Source organism: Chinchilla lanigera, unplaced genomic scaffold (assembly GCF_000276665.1).
Source record: "Chinchilla lanigera isolate Chin_1 unplaced genomic scaffold, ChiLan1.0 scaffold00009, whole genome shotgun sequence".
NCBI classification, from domain to species: domain Eukaryota; kingdom Metazoa; phylum Chordata; class Mammalia; order Rodentia; family Chinchillidae; genus Chinchilla; species Chinchilla lanigera.
Window position 1 is genome coordinate 36314415 of NW_004955410.1, and position 22722 is coordinate 36337136.

At 35.1% G+C, this 22722-nt stretch overlaps 1 protein-coding gene across 4 annotated transcripts in view; it reads right to left on the reverse strand.

Annotated features, from left to right (window-relative positions):
• The window catches only part of Mkln1 (muskelin 1, intracellular mediator containing kelch motifs), a 316551-nt gene that overhangs the window by 62428 nt on the left and 231401 nt on the right, over positions 1 to 22722 (reverse strand). For all 4 annotated transcript variants that reach the window (XR_259906.2, XM_005377548.2, XM_013510638.1 and 1 more), the window contains 3 exons: positions 16066 to 16143; positions 12555 to 12620; positions 745 to 857 (listed from right to left, as the gene is read on the reverse strand). Coding sequence is in view for 3 of the 4 variants with exons in the window: in XM_005377548.2 (XP_005377605.1) it covers positions 745 to 857; positions 12555 to 12620; positions 16066 to 16143 (257 nt within the window). In the remaining variant the exon portion in view is untranslated. The remainder of the gene's footprint in view (positions 1 to 744; positions 858 to 12554; positions 12621 to 16065; positions 16144 to 22722) is intronic.

The window sequence follows — 22722 nt, forward strand, 5'->3', positions numbered from 1 at the left end:
TTACTGAGATATTATGAAATTAGTACAAGTTACCTTTGGCCTCTGTAGTTAAAAGAGGTGCTCAAACTGGTGGCCATTGGTTCCTAGACATTTATTAGTATGGCAAATTGCTGAAGTATATATTCATTTTTTGGCAGATTCTGTGTATGTAGAGACATACAAATGTTTATGCTTACATAATTTTAATTTAAAATAAAATATAGAAAATGCATCATTATGCAATGTCATCATTGTGTGAATACCACTGAATACATTTATGGTTATAATAGCATCAGGCAATGTAATCTTACAGGATCTACTATTATGTACGTGACCCATAGTCAGCTGAAATACAGTTACTCAAGACATGCATATATAGTGAACCAGTGAGGAGTCAAAGCAATGACATAGTGAGGGGTTAGAAATCAAAAGTTATTTTTCCAGAAGAAATAAAAATAAAATGAACGCTGGAAACAAGGGTAGAAGTGACAGGGGCATTAAGATAACATATAGTTACATAGTTACATTTCTGGGCTACAGTAGTTTAAACATTAAATAACACAAAAATACCTATTTCTATTCATCTTTATAAAATAGTTGGCAAATCAGGTATACAAGCTGTCATCAAGGAGTACTTAAACTAACTTTGCATACCAAATTCTTTTCCTATCATAGCTGACAGAGAAGAAATTAAACATGCATAAAACGAAATGTAACACCCATGCCCCAATATAATGCAGGTATGTGAAAAGTCTAGGAACTTGCCTCTTTTTCAGTGTCTCTAGAGATACATGTCCACTGGTTCTCCTTCACACTGTATGCCCAGAAGTCAGCAAGATCTTGTGTTCCATCCCAGCCACCAAACAAATAAACAGTCTCTGTGAAAATCAGAAAAATAATGTGTTTAAAGGAAAAAAAAAACAAAAAAAAAAAACAAAAAAAAAAAACCTTAAGGGAAACAGTCCTAGCCAGTTCTTTCAGAGATCATTTTAAAAGGTACATCTAAAAATTTTTAAAATGGGATTTTCACATTTTAACTTTCAAAATGTGTATCAGCCTAGTATTCCCTAAACATGAATAGATGCAGAGGGTGCTTCGGATTACTATTTTGAGAGATTTATTTAAAAATACAATCACTAAGTCATGATCCCCAACATTCTGATTCCACTGTTTTTCAGTGGGTAAAGAGACAGTCTGAATTTTCAAAGTACCCCATATGAATCTGATATGCAGCCCGTTTACAAGTTTCTGCATCGGGCCATAAAAAATTTACATTTACTAACTTCTTAAAAAATGCAGCAACTTTTCATCCACTAGCGGTCTATGGAATTTGTTACTCAGACTGTAACTAGAAACCCTAGGGGAATATAAAGTATAAACGTATGAGGACATCTAGCTACTTCTGAAAAAGTCACATTAAAAGTGGTTTCTCCTTAATGTTACACCAAAAACAATGGTTAAAATTTGTTGCAAGCTACATCTCTTAATAATAAAGTAATTCACATTTTTGGTATTCCCAGGAAAACCGGGGGATTTTTTTCCAAATATACTGTGATAGGTTCAACTCTTTAGAAAGTAACCATTAAGCCATTCTAGGTACTGTACCTTGAGAATTTGGTTTCTTCTATTCTGAAATGTCTACTGCATGTATAAACTTCAGCACTGGATCAAAATGATTTCTTGCTAATGGATAGTGAATTTTTTATACATAAAACTGTATAATAGATCCTTTCTTCTACACTAATAGTTCTTTTCCTTTCTTCAAATATTCTGCTTCTTATAAACATCTTGTGTGTACTGGTTACACAAGCCCACCTTTTTTTTTTTTTAGGTAAAATACTACAGAAAAACGGGAAAGTTACTGAGTCTCCTAATGACACATCCTAAGGCTGTGCTGTGTCCCACCATGAAGTCAGAACTGACAATGCATGTGGAAATACTGTAACACTGAAAAAACTTTTTGCCATTCATAAAGTTGAACAGTCTTCTAAGAATTTTTGTCATATTTTCATATAATTTCAAATTCTTAAGTAAATTTTCTAAGTGAAATGCCCAATCTATTCCCAAATAACTTGGAGAAATCCCAACAATGTTTCTCTGCTCTCTGGATAAGAACAGCCCGCTGAAGCCCACTGAGTTCTAGCACTAACTGGCTGACCAAGTACAGAATACTTAACCTCTCAGGGTCTCATATGTTAATTTACAAAAATCTGAGTGTGAAATTCTTTAGCTCTGAGTGACATGGAAACATTCTGAAGCCTGTCAAGCATGAACAACCTATCTTCAAAGCATGTACTAAAATATAAAATAATTTCTATTTCTATAAGTACCACAAATACAATAAAAATGGCATTATTTTATCTGATTCTGGGTCTACTTCAGTACCTAAAGCACTTTTGGCACTTTATAAATGTAAAATAATGACAATTATTTCAAACCACTAAAAACTTGTCAAATTTCAGAACTATAAAACAGTCCATTATTATTAGTTGATAACATTCTGTTTCACAAATGGCACAGAGTGATGTCCAGACATTTATAATTTTATGGGGAAAAAAATCAAAGAAGTTTCACCTGATTTTATTTGCCAAGGTCTCACTATAAAGGCAATTAACCCTATTAAATTCTGAAGCCTGGAGGAGGGGGCATATAACTAAAATAGCAATAGCAAGTGACCTTTTGTTTTATAGTGTTTCTGGGCACCTTCCAGATAAGGTTACTCTGGTTCATTAACTTTAATAACCCTTTCTCTTGGGTTCTGGGTTCTCAGTGTTCTTTGTGAAAAGCAGGTCTCTTTGTATGCATAAATTCTCACAGCAAAGAAAACCCACATTTCCACAACAGCCTCATTGATGGCTGAGCAAAATAAAATCTGGCATACAGTAAGCATCCCAATGGAATTAAGCCAAGATGTCATTCTTGTCCATGAATGCTTTGTGGTCCAAGTTGAAGTTTAATAGTAAAATTAAATGAACTGGATGAAAACTGGACCTTCTGACATACCTGAATGAAAAGGTATAACAAAAACTTTAATTAAATCACCAGCTCATTTAATCAGAAAGTAAATTATCTAGAAACAAAGATCAGCAAAAGTACTATTTAATGCTTAAAAGATATACAGATATCACAGACCTTTGAAACTTATGGTAAAAATTGGGGAGAACTACAGAGAAAAAGAAAAAAGCCAAGGGAAAACATTAATCTTTGGAGCAGGATAACAGACTGGCTTACTCAAAATTCATTCTCATGCACACAGGAAATAACAATTCATGTACATCCTGGGGCATACAATCTTAAGAGGAGCAACTCTTTCCCTGTATTTTTTCCTTAATAAAGCACAGGCTATGTTGCCTGTCCATTTCTCCCAGCATTTAGAGCAATAATGTCAATAAGTATTGATCTGAACTGGCAAAGCACTTCAAATAATTTTTAAGAAAAAGATGATGAAAACAATGATGACAAAGTCCCTGCCCTGCGTTTACAATCTTGTCAAGAAGATAAAACAGGTATATAAATTACTGTAACACATGATGGGCTAAGTGCCATAAGAAAGCTAAAAAGTACCATAGGAGTTCAGAAGTGGAAGAGAATATATCTGGTTGAAGAGACTCAGGAAGGTTTATGGTGTCAGAGGTACTTGTCCTATAAATTAGAAGTTGGCTTTATGTTCTGGTAGGCAGAATGGGGAACAAAGCAGAAAGAAAAAATAACAAGGATACAGATACAGAAAAAACATATTCAAAAGGTTTTTAAGACATTAATATCAAAAGGCTCTCAGTTACAATCCTGGCTGTATTACCACAGCTCTCTGACTACCAGCAGGTTTCTTAAGCACTGGTTTCCTAATCTCTAAAATGTGATGTGGTATCCGACAAGCTATTGTGAGATAAATTAAGTATTACATGTATTTAACACTTAAATATTAAATGGTTAAATTGTGTGTGATAAATATATGTACTATTTGATATAAATGATGAATATTGGCCAGAAAAAGTTAAGTATCATTAAAGACGGTTAAACCATAAAGTAAGAGTTTTAAACTTGACTCCATAGACAGTGGGGAAGCTACAGAAGAGCATAAGGAGGGACACATGTGACAAGGAAAGAGGTAAACTTGCAGCATACAAACCTGACTAAAACGGAAGAGGTAGGGACTTAGAAGGATTGGAGGTAATGTGGATAGTAACAGCCTGTGTACAAAATGTCAAGCCAATTTCACTCTAAGACACTAAGTGAATCAATCAATCGCTACTCAGGCCACAAATATAAAATTCTACCATACTCTTTGGTACAGAATATACATCAAATGGTACCAGTGCCAAATGAACATTAGGGGTAGTTACTACCAATATATATACCTTATATACACTAAAAAAAAGATAGATATGTTAAGAAATGTGAAGACATCCGTGCCTACTATTTTGCACAATAAAATAGGTTTTTTATTTTAAGTGCTCAACCACACTATCTGTAGTTTTACTCTTACAGGGTAAGTCAGACTGCTAACTACACAATCCTCCACAAGATGGCACACTAATTTAGCAATTAAATCAGTCTTTCCATTTTGAAACTATAGAACACATAAACTAGGTATTGACATAGCTAGCCTACATTTAAATCGTAGATAATTCATGTGTTAAAAAGCAGTACAAGAAGAGTTAACAGACTGGTGACAGAAGTTAATTCTTATCTTAAGCAGACCAAGAGAAAAACAAGTAAAAGGGAAAACACAAACAGAAAAGGTTCTAAGACAACAAATTTGTCTCCCAAATAAAAGAAATCCTGTGAAGACATTTTTAAACTAAAAGCTCAAATTGTTCCTCTGCAAGTTCAAGTTAGTAAGACCTTAAGGACAGTTAATATGTTTTTTACCACCTTTCCTTTTTTGTAAACAGTAGTGAAGAGTGAACTCAGGGGCTCTGCACTACATCTCAGCTCCCTTGTCCCCCCCTGGGCTCTGCCTAAATCACTAAGTTCTGATTCTGGCTGAGATTAAACTTGTGATTTTCCTACCTCAGTCTCCCAGAGTTCCTTGAACTATCAAGACTTAGCAAACTATCCACTAGATTTATTTGTTTTTCTTCTTTTCTGAAACAAGAATTTTTTAACTGGTTATACACATTAAGGGGTTTTATTGGAGCTGGGGATTTAGCTCAGCAGCACAGCGCCTGCCTAGCAAGCGCAAGGTCTTGAGTTCGCTTCCCGGTACTGGAAAAAAAAAGGGGGGGCTTTATTTTGGTACAGTTGTACATTCATGTATATAACATGCTTTGATCATTTTCACACCCCTATATTAGCCTGCTCCTGGTTTCAGTGTGCAGGGTGGGGGTGACATTCAATGTGTAATACATTTTACTCATGTTCATTCTCCCATGCCTTTCTTAAATATCTATGGACTGATCTTTTGAGTGAATTTACGTATGGTTACTTTCCTCACTAAATAGTTTCATTTCATGATAAATACGATGCTATACTAACTCCTATTCTTACGTTTGAATTCTTTTCCGATAATTGTATGAAACAAAAACATGCATGTTATACATAGTTTCAGAAATACATGAATATGTTTACATTAACAACCAAAACCCATTTTACTCACCTCCTTTAAAAGTTTCTTTAGGAAAAATCAAGAAAAACTGTATGTAGCACTACATACTACAAAATGAAAGCATTTCATATAACTGCTATAGAAACAGTCCAAAGTTCAAATACTTATACATATGTTCTTCTAAGTGACAAGCAACTCATCAACTTTTTTGATAGATACTAAATATTGGGACTGTGCCTGTCTTAATACCTATTCTGACCAAGGTCAGATTCTCAGAATTTATAATAGCCTCATCCAATTGACATTTACACTTTTAACTGAATAGACTTCCATGCTGGAATAAAAGACATTTCTTTTTTTTCCTCTCTCTATGCAACTTATTTTACCTAGAGCTGAAACTCAATTCAGCTGAAAAATGTATCACGTACAGAAATTACAGTCAATAAAGTTGACACAGAAAAGCAGTAAGACAAAATACTACATTCCTTCTCTATCATGGTATGAAATATGGGATTCCCAAAAGACAGAAGTATTAAAAATTAAACAGTAAAATTTATGCTAACATGAACTGTAATGGTCACTCCATCTTTTGAGCTGACAATACAGGGTTAAATTTAAAAACAGGACTGAAAAAAGAAAATTCAAGTATAATTAAATCTTAAATATTTATGGAAACAAAGTACATGACAATAAAGGAAAGCAACTGCGTTGAAATATAAGCGACATTAAAGAAGCTCAAATAAACTTTAGTTTTACTCTAGTGACCGCGTTCTTTAATTTTTTGAATGTCTGACAATTTAAAGCCATAGATTCGCATCCCAGAAAAATGTAGACAAAATGTTATATGTAACTTCAAAAAATGAAGGGCCCTTTGTTCTACAAATCTTCTAAATGCATACTTAAAAATGATGATTGGTCATCTTTACACTCTGTATTATGTGTATGGACCAACTTTGTTAAGATGGAACATGCACATTCTTTCAACTCTAGGGAAAGTCATCTTTCACTACTAAATCTACCTGATCTTTAGCAAAAAAATTCTTCAGTGAATATCAGTATTTTTTCTATATTTATCGTTTCCCTTTCTTTCTAAAACACCAATCAGATCAGTGTACATGAATCCAAAAGATGAAATAAACATACTGAAAGAATATTATTTTGTTTGTTTGTTTTTCTGTTTTTTTGTTTTTTTTTTTTGGTTTTTCTCCGGTACAGGGAACCTAACTCACGACCTTGCGCTTGCCAGGCAGGCGCTTTTGCCGCTGAGCTAAATCCCCAGCCCCCTTGTTTGTTTTTCTTTTTTTGTTTTCTGAGATAGTGTCTCACTCTGTAGTTCAGCCTGTCCTTGAACTCACTATGTAGCCCAGGCTGCCCATGAACTCACAGTGATCCTGCTGCCTCAGCCTCTTGAGTGCTGGGATTATAGGCATGTGCCATCATTTTATAATGTGAGATTATTGCTAAATTATTTTTTTCCTCTCAATACTGCCTTTCAAACTTGTTTTAAATTGCTTTTCAAAAAATTTTTACATTATTTAAAAATATTTCCAGTGACATTTTATCAAATTATACAAACACACACAAAGTTCCTTTACACTTATCCTCTTAGCATAATTAATAACTATAATTCTCCCAACAATTTAGCTTGTTAGTCTCACTTCAAGCAATATAATGTATTCACAATCAAATAAAAAAATCAATGGTAATCAGGATTGTATTTCAGAAATGCTGGACGCACACTTCCACCTTCACACATACTCACACCTAACCACTCACGATTTTTGGTTGCTATATCATTAAGACTGAACTGTAAAAAGTTCTTTCAAAGATGGTGGATAAATATAATCTCTCTAAAGATGACTGAAATCAAGCTGACTGCAGCAGTTGTAAGAGGACTCTGGTATCTGCAAAATGATATACAGTACATGGATGCATCTCATACAACCATGTTATTAAGTCTTACAACAAAAACAGGATTTTCAGAGAGCAAATACCAAGGATATACCAGATTATCCACTTGTGCTGAAATTCATTATTAAGATATATTAACCAAATATTACTCTAAAGAATGCAAAGCTCTACATATCATTGGATTTTCTAGCCAGAACCCAAAGTAATGGTACTTACAGCTTTAGGAAGCATAGTCTAAAGCAGTGGTGGTTAACCTACGGCATGTGTGCCGCAGCAGGCACACAGAGCCTCTCTGTCACCTTGTGATCCATGTCATCCTAGCAGCTCAGCACTGAATATCAGTTGTTTTTCCAAAACCAAAACCTTAGTATTCAGATTTAATTGCAGTGTTTGCACTTTGCAATAAATAAGTGGGTTCTGGCATGCAGTGCAGGCACTCCGTCTCTAAAAAGTTCATCATCACTGGTCTAAAGACTACAAAGTAAGAAGCCGAATTGTAAGGAAATTTAAATGCATTACAATATGACTAACAAAAATATTCACCTCAGAAAAAAATAGTATAATAATGACGTCAAGACATGATGTACTTATCAAGATTTATAGCAGTATGTCAGTATGGTCTCCAAGTAAATATTTTTCTTTTTACTTGATAGGAAATGGAATTTAGGTATTTTATTCATCCAAAAAAATATTTAGAGCATATCTTCTTCATACCAAGCTCAATGGCCCTAAAAATGAACTAGGCAAGATTCTTGTCCTTTCTCGTTAAGTCCACTGGGGCTCGAGAGCTCAACAAACAGGAATGTGTACATGACACCCATATAAGCAACTCTGAAACCAAGGAGGAGTAAGTGGAAATAATCTCAGCACTATGGGACACTGAGGCAGAACAAATACAAATTTGAGACGAGGCAATTAAGCAACTTAGAAGATCTCATCTCAAAATGAAAAATAAAAAATATAAAGGGCTGAGAATGTAGCTCTGTGCAAAGGCCTTGGGTTCAATTCTCTGTATCACATAATCATGCTGTTGCTAGTGCTGCTGCTGCTGCTAAGAATAACAAAATGTTATACAAATGTAGGTAGGGAATGATTATCCTACCTAGATAAGACTCCTGAACCCCAAACTAATAGTCAATTGATTATATCTACGTGGATGTCTAATTGGCATCTCAAACTTAACCTGTCTAAAATCAAGTGCTGAAAAACTCGGTACAGCTGATCCTCCTGTTTTACCCGTAGAGAACAGCTGTACTATTTTTCTAATTTCTCCGGTCACAATCTTAAGAGTTTTCCTTAACTTCTTTTTTTGATACCCCACATGCAATTCATCAGCAAACCCTGTCAGCTCTACATGATGGTGTATTAATTAGTTTTCTATTGCTAATAACATAATACCACAAGACTGCATGAGCTTTAACAAAAAACGTTTATTTTGGCTTACAGTTCTGGAGGTCCAAGGTATAGAAGCTATATTTCTATGATGTCTTTCTTGCAAGTTACAAGGCAGGTCAGTAAAAGACAGGAAGCCTGCATGCACATCTGTGTATCTTTTAGTCTCTCTCCCTCTTCTTATAAAGCCATTGGTAATTCAACCATGGGGCTTCACCCTGGTGAATTTAGGCAATCCTAATCCCCTCTCAAAGGTCCACCTCTAAAAACACCACAGTTGGATTAAATTTCCACTTTTTTTTTTAAAAGACAGGGTCTCACTATGTAGTCTAGGCTGGCCCTGAACTTACTATGCAGCTCAGACTGGCCTGGAACTCATGGCAATCCTCCTGCCTCAGCCTCCCGAGCGCTGAGATTACAGGCATGTGCCACCAAGCCTGGCTTTCCACCCTCTTAATGCCTCACATTAAGGATTAAATCTCAACAAATGATCACTGGGAGATGCACTCCAACTACAGCAGTGTTATGGTGTGTGTTGGGTTGCTCCCCAAAGCCTCATGCAGTTGTGGGGTGGGCTTCCAGAGTTTGTGACTGACTCATGATCCAATGCTGGGATTATGGGTATGAGTGCTACACCCACTCCCAGTAGCCTGCATACAATATAAGGCAGGGAGAAAAGCTTGCTCACTTATTCCTCCCCCTTTCTGCTCTTGTTGCTCTTGCTGTCTTCTGCCACCATGAACTGTTGCCCTCTGACATGTGCCACCCTAACTTGAAGCCAGCTGATTACGGACTGAAACCTCCACAAACTGTGAGCTGAATAAACTTCTCCTTCCTTAATTTTGGGCATCAGGTATTTTGTCTCAGCAACAAGAGAAAAGTAAGACAAGCAGATACTTCCAAAACACATCCCAAATCTGACCAGTTCTCAACATTACTACTACCATTCTTAGATCAGTCAATGTTCTCATGATTTCTCAAGTACAGCTTCCTACAAAGGTTGTCTGCTTCTGCCTTTGACTTAGTTTGTTTTGTTAAAATGGAATACTACTCTGCCATAAAGACAAACGTGAAGCATTCATAGGTAAATGGATGCAACTTGAAAACATAATATAAATGAAATATAAGTCAGACACACAAGCTTAAATACTGCACAGTTTCTCTTGTATAAGAAACTCCAAAGATATATACATACAAGTAAAGAATGAAACAATATAGAAAATAGGAAGTCAGGGAGAAGTTCAAATAATATTTCAAAATTATTTTACTACACATGCTGATTTGTTCCATTTATACTACTAGTTTCTCTTAGTTCATTGAAAAGAAAGTTTTGAGTGCCTGTTTGTTTTTTTCTATAAGAGAGTTTTGGGCTTTTTTTCTGAGACAGGGTCTTGCTGTGTAGTTCAGGCTGGTCTCGAACTCACAGAGATCCTCCTACCTCAGCTTCCCTAATGGTGGAATTACAGGTTTGCAGCACCACACCTGCCTTTAACAGTCTTTTTGTCTACTTCTTATGTTCTGAGTAACTACTTTTAAGCTTATGATACAGAGTGTATTAACTATAGTTATTCTCTTATTATTTTGTTACAGAATTGTTTCATTTTTTCATATAATTTTTTTAAAAGTGCAAGTCAGTTTATACCACCTCTCATAACCCAAAAACAGCTTCTTATCTCTTTTTTTTTTTATTTTAAAGAATAAATGAAGGATAACATAATAATAGGGGGGACTTAGCAAATTACAGACAAAATGGTAGGAAATTACCAATGGTTATCATTTTTCTTATCTCATTCTAAGTACAGGTGAAGCTCCTAAAAGAAACAAAATGATTGAACAATACCAATATGAAGTAAGGTATTTATTTGAAACTGTATTTGAATACCTAATTCAGCAGTATTACAGAATGTCAAAAATTATTTCTAACCATTTAATACATTCACAACAGGGCCATAATCCATATGTTTCACTGCCTGGCGGCTTAAATACCACTGGTGCAAGCCACCCAATGGGACAGTCATGTGTGTTTCACCAGGTTACATACGTAGTGAATCTCCCCGGAAAATACACAAGAAACAAATTTTGTACACCATTTTAGTATTATTGTGGACGTTCTTAAAGTCCATTTATGAAGTTTCACATAAGTACATGGAAATACTAAAAAAAGGGAGAGGGGGAGAATGATGGCAGAAAGGGAATTGGACAGTAATGGGTAGCTGGAGCAAGAGACTAGAAATGACAAGGTCTGAAGTTGTTAGACCTTTAAGTAGTATTTTTGGGGGTTTTTCTCTTTCTCTAGATTACAGCAGGTTCTTGGATCACAGACATTCATAAGATATCTGTTTAAGTTTAACCTGAATCATAACTTCAGAATTTTCGGGTTTTTTTCTTTTTTCTTTTTGAGTCAAGGTCTCACTATGCAGTTCAGGCTGGCCTTGAACTCCCTATGTAGCCAGGCTGCCCTTGGACTCCCAGTGACCCTCCTTTCTGCCTCAGCCTCCCAAGAGCTAGGATTATAGGCATGTACCATCACGTCCAACCAGAGTCCTTTGAAAGTTCAAAGCTTTCTCTATGACTTATTCAAGTCCCAGGGCATCTTTCCTTACATTTCTTTGTACATCCACACACACTTGAGTCTTCAGAAGCAACGTTACTTCTGCCCTCCTCAATAGGGACCCAAAACCTAGCTGCCTTACCAGTTTCTACAAATCAATCCATCTCCCAAATCAAAGCAGACATGAGAGTACATGCCTATACAGTATAGTTTCAGGTACATAGGAAGCTAAGGTGGGAAGACAGCTTTAGCCCAGGAGTTTGAGGCCAGCTTGGGTAACATAGCAAGAACTTGTTTTAAAAAACACAAAGGAAAGAAAATTCCCAAATCAACTTTAATAGAGAAAACACCTAAGATTTTAGTTAGAAAGAGAAAGTCATGTCACAAAGTGTGACATTTCTACCATACTGCTAGCTCTACCCACTCTTCACCCCCCACCCTGTTTCTTCTTTGCTTTCTTTCTCTGGTCCTAACAAGCCAGTTCTTCGCCTTCCCATTTTGAAAAAATAATGCCTTCTACAATCAGGTCTTCTGATGTTTCACTTTATACCTTAAAGGACCTTCACAAACATAGTTTCTTTTCTAAATTGAACACTAGAGATAAACATTTCTCCAACTTATATCTATATATTAACCACAGCAATCTTTTAACACTTCACTGTCTACTTTGATATCAAAGATATATCTTACTTTTTAAGTCTAATAATGCTCAGATTACCATATTAAAATATATGCACCAAAAACCCAAAAATACTTCCGTCTTCCTTGAATATATGTAAACACATGTAAACTACAGATTTGCATACACACACAAATAAAGGGCTGTATTAATACATTTCTTTTAGGTAAGGTAATTTCATTTGTGCAGTAGCCTTCCCTATCTCACTTGACACTCTGGTTTAGGTTATGCCTACGGCCAATGCTTATTTTCTTTGCTACTTAGCAATAACCAGTAACATTTAACCCTTCTAATGAATAAAAAGAAGTATATTCCCTTTTTTGTATATTCACTTTTATCTGATATTTTAAAATGCAAGTCAATGATGTGCTGGCAGGTATTACCTGAATTTACTACTAATGAGTAATAATACCTTAACTCTTAGAATTATTGAGGCGTTGAAAAACTTCACAATTTTTCAAAAGATGTTACTTTCCACTGCAAGTATTACCAACCTGTTTGAACATCAATAACCATCTGATGGCCCCCTCGCATTCCTGGCCGGTTGTCTTCTCCATCACCTAAACCAGAAATGAAGTTTTCTTTTAAAAGAGTGAAAAAGAACAACTGCAAATCTACAGTAACTTTTAAGTCTGTATTGCACAATAAAAATAACCCACAATTACTCTTTCAACACATTAAAAATAAGTAAAAGCATTCATTAAAAACAGTACAACTTAAATCTATGTCTGTAATTATTGTGATCCTCCTTCCAAGTGCCTTCAAGCTATTAATGCAGTCAGAAGCTATTTTCAGTTTATTTATGAACAATGTCATAAATCAACAAGGATACTGGGTATTCTACAAAAGACTAAGACAAAAATCTCAAAGCTACAGTACTGAAGTGTCAAAGTGAAGGTACATAACAACCACAAAATCAGGTCTCACGTCTATATTCCAGATACAGTTTCTTAGTACAATAAGCAGTTTTAAGGTCCATAAAAACTAGCTACAGAAAACTAAGATGTTGTTGAGTTTTACATTAATAATTTCTTTACTGTATTTGTTTTTTTTTGTTTTGTTTTGCTTTGTTTTTTGGTACCGGGAATCAAACTTAGGATCTTGCACTTGCCAGGCAGGCACTTCTGCCACTGAGCTATATCCCCTGTATTTATTTTGTGACAGCGTTTCAAAAATCAGTCCCTACATAATTTAATCAACTATTCTGAATACTGACTGAGAAATTGTAAGGTTTATTTCACTTTGATTTTTACTTTTACTCAGAGCTCAGTAGGCAGGTAAAAACAATCAGTGAAAAATGATTGGTGTTTTTTATACCTAATCCTACCTTACATTAAGTCTTATATAAATGAAGAAATAACCTCATTTGAATGGCTCCAAAAGGTTATAAAATTCCAATATCCTTTTGCATGCTCATGTCTGGTAATCTGAGCAACTGATTTGAAGGTAACAACATGCAATGGAATTACAATGGTGAATTCCTACCATCTTGTCTAGTGAAACTCTGTATTATCTCTCATGTTTTATCTAATAATTATTTTCTTATTCTCTTTAAATGGTTTGAGCAATCTTCCATTCTTACAACTGGTAATCTGAGCAACATAGCTGAGGATAGCAGTATGTAATATAACAACCACCGCTAATTCGTATTATTTTGTCTTGAAACCCTGTATCATCTTAAATGTTCTTGCTTTGATTTCTTTATGTTTGTGATACTGGTATGCTGCTACTGTTCTATTTTTTGTTTGTTTCTCATTTACTACTCTCTTTGCAATAAAAATTTTCTAAAAAACGCTGATATCTTAATATAAACAAGAAAGTCTACATGTTTCTCTTTTTTTGGAACCAGGAATTGAACTCAGGACCCTGCACTTCCCAAGCACGTGCTGTGCCGCTCAGCTATATACCCAGCCTCAATATGTTTTCTTAATAACTTTTTGATTGACTAAAACTTGGCTAATAAGGTTCCCTGTTTTACTTAGGTAAAACTGAAAACTTTTTATCTTTTTATCAATTTCATAGGGCTTATAAAAACAATTAAAGCATCATTTCCTATATAGTCATGTACCATTTATAAATGAAGAAATGTTCTAAGAAATGTGTCACTGTGTGAATACCATAGAGTATATTTACACAAACCTAGATGGTACCCCCTACTACCTGTCAAACTACAAGGTAAAGCCTATTGCTCCTAACCTATAAACCTGTAGAACAGTGGTGGCGAATCTGTGGCACACATGCCACAGTGGGCTGTTTATATCATTGAAAGCTCTAAAAGGCTCGCTATCACTGTTGTACAGCATGTTCCTATACTGAATATTGTAAGCAACTGTAACACAAGGGTTTAATATTTGTGTATATTCACATACCCAAACACCGAAGAGGTTCAGTAAAAATACCAAGTGACAGGGTATTTTTAGCTCCCTTATAAACTTATGGGATCATCATCACTGACCAAAACACTGTCACACAGTACATGACAGTACATAATGAAAATCTGATAGAAAACCAAGCCTTTGGGTTACTACTATATTTGATGGCTATTCACAAATTTCCTGGAAATTCTTTTTCATTTTTAATAGGTGGGTATTGAGATTTTCCAGTTCAAAATCATTAGAAGTTTGCCCTTTTCTTCTTCCCCTCCCAGTCAGCACTGTCACTTCTAAGAACTGATTAAGTAAATATATTTGTTTTCATTTTATATATTTATTTTAATTCATTATTTTCCAAATATATGTATGTCTTTTAAGAAAATTACCTCACACATAACTGGTAAAGTAGAATGATATCCATGTTAACAAAGAAATTATGGAAGTTCAAGAAAAACTTTTCTCTGCATATTTATATCTAACATGATGAAGGGGAAGCTTTCTCCCAGTTAAAGAGAAGGCTTTAGTAATATATTAAGTCCATAAGGTAAAAAATATCCCATAGAATTTCCTTCCTTTAATGAAAGCAGTGCACTGAAGAACTGTTACACTTTTCACTACATTAACTGACAAAGAAGTTTGTGCTGATGAAGAAGTGACAAAAACCTCCCTGTGTATGAAAATAATGCAATTAGTACAGATGAAGAGACAAAAACTCCCCCTCTATGAAAATAATGGATTAATGAAAAAGTTTAAACTCTGACCCAGACTCTAAGTATTGAAGAAAACAGTTCCTATTAGAAGCTGATGTCCTCTGGGATTCATGTCTAATAAGAAAGCATAAGCCCCAAACCTTAAGGCTCCAAACTCACTATGGTACTCAATATAAATGCCTGTAAAGATTCAACAGTACTATATTTTTATTAGATTATACTGGTTTTTATCAGTATCTGGTTAGAAGTTCCACATTCTTATAATGGTCTACCACTTGTTTTTCTAAGAAGACCTGTTAAGGTTAGAGGGTAATTTCGCAGATCTTAGAAGTTTTCAGGAACACATATACTTCAGCCTTTTAATTTTAGTATCTTTTTTTCTGTCTTTTTGAGACAGCGTGTTTTTCATTATGCAGTTCGGGCTGGCCTTGAAATCACTTTGTAGCCGTGGCTGGCCTCAAACTTGCAACTATCTACCTGCCTCAGCTTCCCCAGTGCTGGGATTACAGGCATGCACCACCACACCCAGCCATAATTTTAATATTCTTTAGGAAAGCAGCTTATAATATGTATTCTGTGGGGGGAAAAAACCCCCACAACTGACCAGCCTTTATTGTAGCAATAAAGTAAAAGTTTAAAAGATAATAAAGTAGGGCTCAGAATGTAGTTCAGTGGCAGAGATTCTGCCTAGCATATACAAGACCATAGGTTTGATATACTTCAATGGGGGGGAGGGGCGTGTGTGTGTGTGTGTGTGTGTGTGTGTGTGTGTGTATAACTCTGCTATCTAGTTAAGGTATATACAGGTTGTTTTAAATCCCTGCTTTTTATAAACAAAGTACCATAACACTCGAGCTATCTTGGGAAAACTGAAGACTGAGATGCTAAAGAAAAAGCATCCCAATCTAGAAAGCATGACTTACCTTTGGTGCTTTTGGGAATGATTTGACTCCATCGTGGTTTATATTCCTGTTGACTGATATACTGATTGAACAAGCCATCTACAAATACCAAAGAATGAGAAAGAATTACATCCTAGCCAGACTTTTTATTATAGAAAAAAAGATTAAAATGCAAAGGCCTACATTAAGAATAATTATAAATGTGTCACTAGTACAACAGCACATTTTCATAAAATATGTGTCACTTCAGGTTCTCTTCATGCTTCCCTCTAAATATAAAAACTAAAACATTAGTTGACATAACCACATAACAAACTGCATTAGTGGCAGATCATACTAATGTACTGTATTTCCCAACATTATTGCACCTATTATATATAGTATAATATATATTATATATGGACAACTATGTGGTATTAACAGAGGATATAAATACAGACCATGAAAGAAGTGGGCATCAACTGGGAGGAAAAAAAAGCTGGAAGATAATTTAAGGTTACAAAACAGAAACAGAAAATAAAATAACTTACAAATAACCTAAAAGAATGTTCTTTTTGAGACAGGGTCTCACTATGCAGTTCAGGCTGACCTTGAGCTCACTTTGTAGCCCAGGCTGACCTCAAACTTGCAACAATCCTCCTGCCTCAGCTTCCCGAGTATTGGGATTACAGGCATGCGCTACCACGCCTAGCTGAAGGAATGTTCTAAAGGTCACTGAAACAAAGACATGCACAGCCTTTAAAAACTGTTTCTGGCATTTATTTAAATACAATAGGAAGAGGAAAGCATAAAGATCAGGAAAATTACATTTAATTCTGTTATGTGATCTCCCACATCTTTATTTTAGTATCACATGTTTAATCTCTATACCCACAAATGAAATGGATTCACTACACTCCAATCCCTTCCCCTCAACAGTGATTTGTGTCAGTACTTTTTGTTACCAAAATACAACAGATCTAGAAAAGGAATGGAAAACCAAAATCTTTAGTTTAGGTACTTTACAACACATCTTCAAGAGAACATAAAATTACTGCACCTTTATGGTGCAATTTCCATTATTATATAGGTTTTGGGTTTTTTTGTTTTTTTTTTTTTGTACAAAACTACTGTACATAGCAAAAGTACCAGCAGCAAATGCCTGTAGTCCCAGCACTTGGGATACTGAAGCTGGAGGATCACTACAAGTGCGAGGCCAACAAGGGCTACAAAGTGAGCTCAACGCCACTCTGAACTGCATAGTGAGACCCTGCCTCAAAAACAAGAAAAAAAGTACCAGCAATGTAATAGTATATTTCTTTTTTTTTTTGGCTTTATTAGTACATGCTTACTACATAATGATTATAATCACTGTAGGGGATTAATACATGCACATAATACATTTCAATCCTCTTCTTTTTCACCCCTCCATCCATCCTCCCTTTACTTTTCCAGCAGCAGATTCATTTATTTGTAAGACCTTATAAAGTTTTTGTCACATATACAGATTGAAAACCAGACTAATAGGTCAAAGAAGATGTAAAACAATTGTACTATGCAAAGAATTATTATTTATTGAATATTTTCCAAATGCTAGATTCTGTACTGCTCTACTTCTTTGGTTTAATTCTAAAAACATCCCTAAAAACCAGGCATTACCATCTCTATTTTACACATATGGAAATACATATTTAGAAAAATTTAAAAACTTAACCAAAATCACATAGCTCTTAGGTAGTGGTTTTGGAACATGTACTTCCTAAGAGGAGCTGTTACACTAGCTATTATAACTGTATTCTACCCTGAATGATTATCAAGCCCTAACCCACTCCCCTCAACAAATATTTGTTTAGGAATAGTATGGAACTCAATTCTTTAGGCAGTGCTTCATTGCTTGCAAATAGATATACAGGTGAGAAAAATAATCCAATTTTATTCCTCTAGACATTTTCATATCCATATGCAATGTACAGTCAATTTGTAGAGGCAAGAGAATAAAATCGATTCTATAATGACAGAGTGGAGAGCGATAAAGAAAATTGGACACAAAACCAACCAATCATAAAATCTATCTTATCTCTGGACTTCTTGTTATGTGATGTAATAACATTTCCTTTCCAAACTGGGATTTTATTTTACACGTACACAAATGCATCATAATTCATAGCTATGTTCACTATAAATTCTCTTTTGAGTCTGATTTCAACCTGAATAAGCGTTTCACTTTTTATACCTGAAAGCAAAGACTCACCCAAATAATTTATACATAAAACTGTTTCCATGACTTGTATATTTGTCAGTGCCATGCAATTAGATCAGTCTCCCTAATCCCTTCTTTTCTGGGTAATTTACGAAACTCAGCTGTAACAAACCTTTTCAGCTTTCAAGTGCTTCAGCTTATTTTAAAGGGAAATTCCACCCTATATATACACACTAAATTTCTTTCTTTACCTCAGCAATTTCTAAAATTCTTATACAAATAAAGTTCCTTAAAAATTAGCACTCTAAATTGTATTTACATTTTAATTATTATAGCAAAAAGGAACAAGTATATTTACAACTTATTTTAGAGTATTTACAGTGTAGCATGTACTCCCTGATGAGCCTTTCTATCCATTCTTGCCCGATCCAGCTTACTCTGAACAAAATTCTTCTTCCATTATAACAGTTGGAAATTTTATTCAGATAACATGTGTGGGGCTCCTATTCATAATAATATGATAATAACATTAATAGTAAAGTTAAAATTATATAGAAGTAAAACAATAATGAAATGTTCAACTTTGAAAAAAGAACATAAGTTTTTAAATGCACTTTTAAAACTAAATATAAAATTATTCAATGAACACCTAGATTTTTAAAATATATATTAATTCTACATAATGATGAAAATATATGGAGAAAATGGAAGATAAGGAAACTTCAGATTGAAAAATACAAAGCAAAAATAAAATGAGAAAAGTAGTAGGAGTCACTTTTTTTTTGGTACTGGGAATCAAACTCAGGACCTCGTGCTTGCCAGGCAGACTCTGTGCCACTGAGTTATGTCCCCAGCTCAAGATTCACTTTTTAACAGTAACCACCTGCCACACTACTGTGGTCTCCCATTCTAGTTTGCTATAAAACTTTTGAATGGTCAAATTCCTCACATGCACAAGTAAAATTTGTTAGTTGGATGGGGCCTGAAATTCCTTCCAAACTCTGTTATATACTGCTAGAACCAGTATACTTACTTTAACACTGTGGGTCTGCTTGATTTTACCTATGTTCATTTTTAAAAAGTCACCATCTCTTCTTTTTCTTAATTGTTTTGTAACTCTATCTTAAAAGAAAATGAAAAAAGCCACTGGGCGAAACCTTTTAAAATTTCCAAAGGCAGTGGACACAGCAACAACAACTCTAATTAAAGAATCCTATCCATGATGTTTATGTGATTATCAACACCGCAGGTAAAATTAAATGCTCTTCATTGCTTTTTCAACCAACACATCCATTCACTCTTACCTAAACCTAAAAGGCTTACATATACTCTACTCATCAAGACCTTTATGATTGTTTCCCTTCCATCAAAAACAACTGTCCCACAAAAAAAATATATAACTGAGGGCTTCAGGAATGGCTCAGTGGTAGAACATGCACTTAGCACTTATGAGGTTCTGGGTTCAATACACATACACCGTAACTGGCTGTCAAAAAACAAAATTCTCAAACATGAAATAATTTTTATAAAATAATTCTATAAATACACAGACAGACAGGGAAAAATAAAACAATGGTATACATCAGAAAGATAAAAATGAGGCAGGCCCAGTGGTGTACATCCCTGATCTAGCATGCTGGAGGCTGAGCTGGGAGAACTGCAAGTCTGAGCTCAGCAAATCTGTCTCACAATGAAAAATAAATAGTAGGGCATACAGCTCAGTGCAAAGGCCCTAGGTCAATCCCTTGTACCACCACCAAAAAAAAGAAGTAATTTTCTTTGGTTGTCAGGATTAGGATGATTTTTGAGATTTGTACTTTTCTATTTTCCAAAATTTTTACATTAAGGAGTATATCTACCAGAAGAAAAACCATAAAACAACTAAATACATGAACCTATTTTCTAAACTTTTGAAGAATTTTGTATAATATTGTGATAGCCCCTCTTCATTCACGAGGTGATATATTCCAAGAACCTCCAACAGATGCCTGAAACTAGGTATCAGAGAACCCTATATATACAGTACTATGTATTTTCCCATACATATGTATGGTGATGTTTTAATTTAAAAATTGAAGAAATTAAGAACAGTAATAATAAAATAATTAACAATATATTATAAAAAGTTTTATGAGTGTAGCATGCTCACCTTCCTCTTTTTTTTTTTTTTTTTTTTTTTTTTGAGACAGGGTCTCACTATGTAGTTCAGACTAGCTTTGAACTCACTATGTAACCCAGGCTGTCCTCAAACTCATGGCAACCCTCCTGCCTCAGCCTCGCGAATGCTGGGATTACAGGCATGTGCCACCATGCCTGGCTCCTCACCCCTTTTCCTAAAACTATGTAATTTTCAATTTAATATCTTTGCTACAGTTCAATGCACCTAACTGAAACCACAAAATCCAAACTGTGACTAAGGGGTTTAAGCCACTTTCATATCTTTTGTTACCCTGAAATGCCTCTTCCTCACAACTCACTAGACACACCATGTTTCTATATGCAGTGCTTTGTACACTGACATTAGCTCCTTTTAACAAGAATGAAGAGTTAAGTATAGCCAAAGGCCTTTACAGTAAGGCTGACAAAGGAGATTATTTCCAATGTTTAAAATACTAAGTCCTCCAAACAGAAAAAAAATTATGATGAGCTTACTTTAGGTAAGAGAAAACCAACCTTCTCCTGAATTTGTTAACAGCACAGTATCAGGTGTGTTTAGGATAAAATAAATGCTCATAATTTTTAAAAACCCCACATGGTAGGCTGACTTTTCACTCTTTTTTATGTTGCTGTGCAAAAGGTTTGTAATTTGATGTAGCCCATTCGTTGATTCTTGCTATTATTTCTGGTGCTACCCGAGTCCTATTCAGGAAGGCTTTGTTTGTCCCTATGATTTCAAGTGTTTCTCCTATGTTTTCTTTTAGCAGTTTCAAAGTTTCAGATCTTATATCTAAGTTGATCTATTTTGAATTGATTTTTATACAGGGTGAGAGACAGGAATTTAATTTCAATCTTATACAAATGGATATACAGTTTTCCCATTATCATTTATTAAAGAGGTTGTATTTTCCTCCAACATTTTTAGCTCTTTGGTACAGAATCAGATGACTATAGTCACATGGGCTTGTTTCCTTTTTTTGTTGTTTTGTTTTGTTTTCTTTTCCAGTACCGGGAATCGAAGTCACAACCTTGCGCTTGCCAGGCAGACGCTGTGCTGCTGAGCTAAATCCCCAGCCCCTAACATGGGCATGTTTCTGTGTCCTCTACTCTGTTCCACTGGTCTGTGTATCTACTTTTGTGCTAGTACAGTGGTACCTCAGTTCACAATTCTGGAAATGATGGTCACATTTGTGTTTGTGTGGGAAAGATGACCACAGTCATGTTCATCACCCAATGCAGAGTTTGCAAACAAAATAAAATTCTGCAAACGCTTCTGTTTGTGAACTAAACTGTTCACAAACAAAAGTGTTCATGACCAAGGTACTACTATACCATGCTGTTTCAGTTATATTGGCTTTGTAGTATAGTTGGAGATCAGGTATCATGATGTCTTCAGTTTTGCTCTTCTGTTTAGGATTGTTTTGTTTATTCTTGATCTTTCGTGTTTTCATATGAATTTTGGAATATTTTTCTAGTCCTTCTAGTATGGAAAATGTCATTTTGCCAACTACTCTTCCAATGGAGGAGTAATATCTAGACTATATGAAGAACTCAAAAAACTTAATACCAGAAAACTCAAACTCATCAATGGGAAAATGAAGTGAACAGACACTTCTCAAAAGAACTACAAACAGCCATTATGAAACACTACTCATCACTTTTAGCCATCAGGGAAGTGCAAAACAAAACTATACTGAGATTCCATCTCACCCCAATCAGAATGGCTATCACCAAGAATAGAAAAGGCAATAAAAACTGGCAAGGATATAGGAAAAGGGAACCTTTATACACTGCTGGTGGGAATGTAAACTAGTATAGCCACTTCAGAAATCTGTATGGAGGCTCCTCAAAAAAGTAGGAGTTACCATTTGATTCAGCTACACCACTCCTTAGAAAACAGTGATACCTCAGTTCACAAACTTAATTTGTTCCACAATTCTGGTTAAGAACTCATCTGGTTGCAAACCAAATTGGCTGCTAAACAGATCAGTCACCAAATGAATCAATTTTTCCCATAAGGTTCAATGTAAATAAGATTCTGAAGCGTATTTACTTTTTAATCACAAAAATATGAAACGAACTACAATACAGTACAAAGAGAGAGAGAGAACACTAACCTTGGTTGAGGTGACTTCCGGCACAGAGAACAGAAAGGTAGGTGGGGAGGAGATTATTTTTTGGAGGGAGAGGCCCCCTATGTAGGGATATTTGGGAAGCCTCTTTAGGGGTTTCCTCTCTCCTTTATCTCTTAGCTGCAGGGTCAATTTTGATGAAAAATCTGTCTAATGTCACTTGTTTTTTCCTGCACTGCAGACACTTTCAAAAATAAGAGACGACGTTAT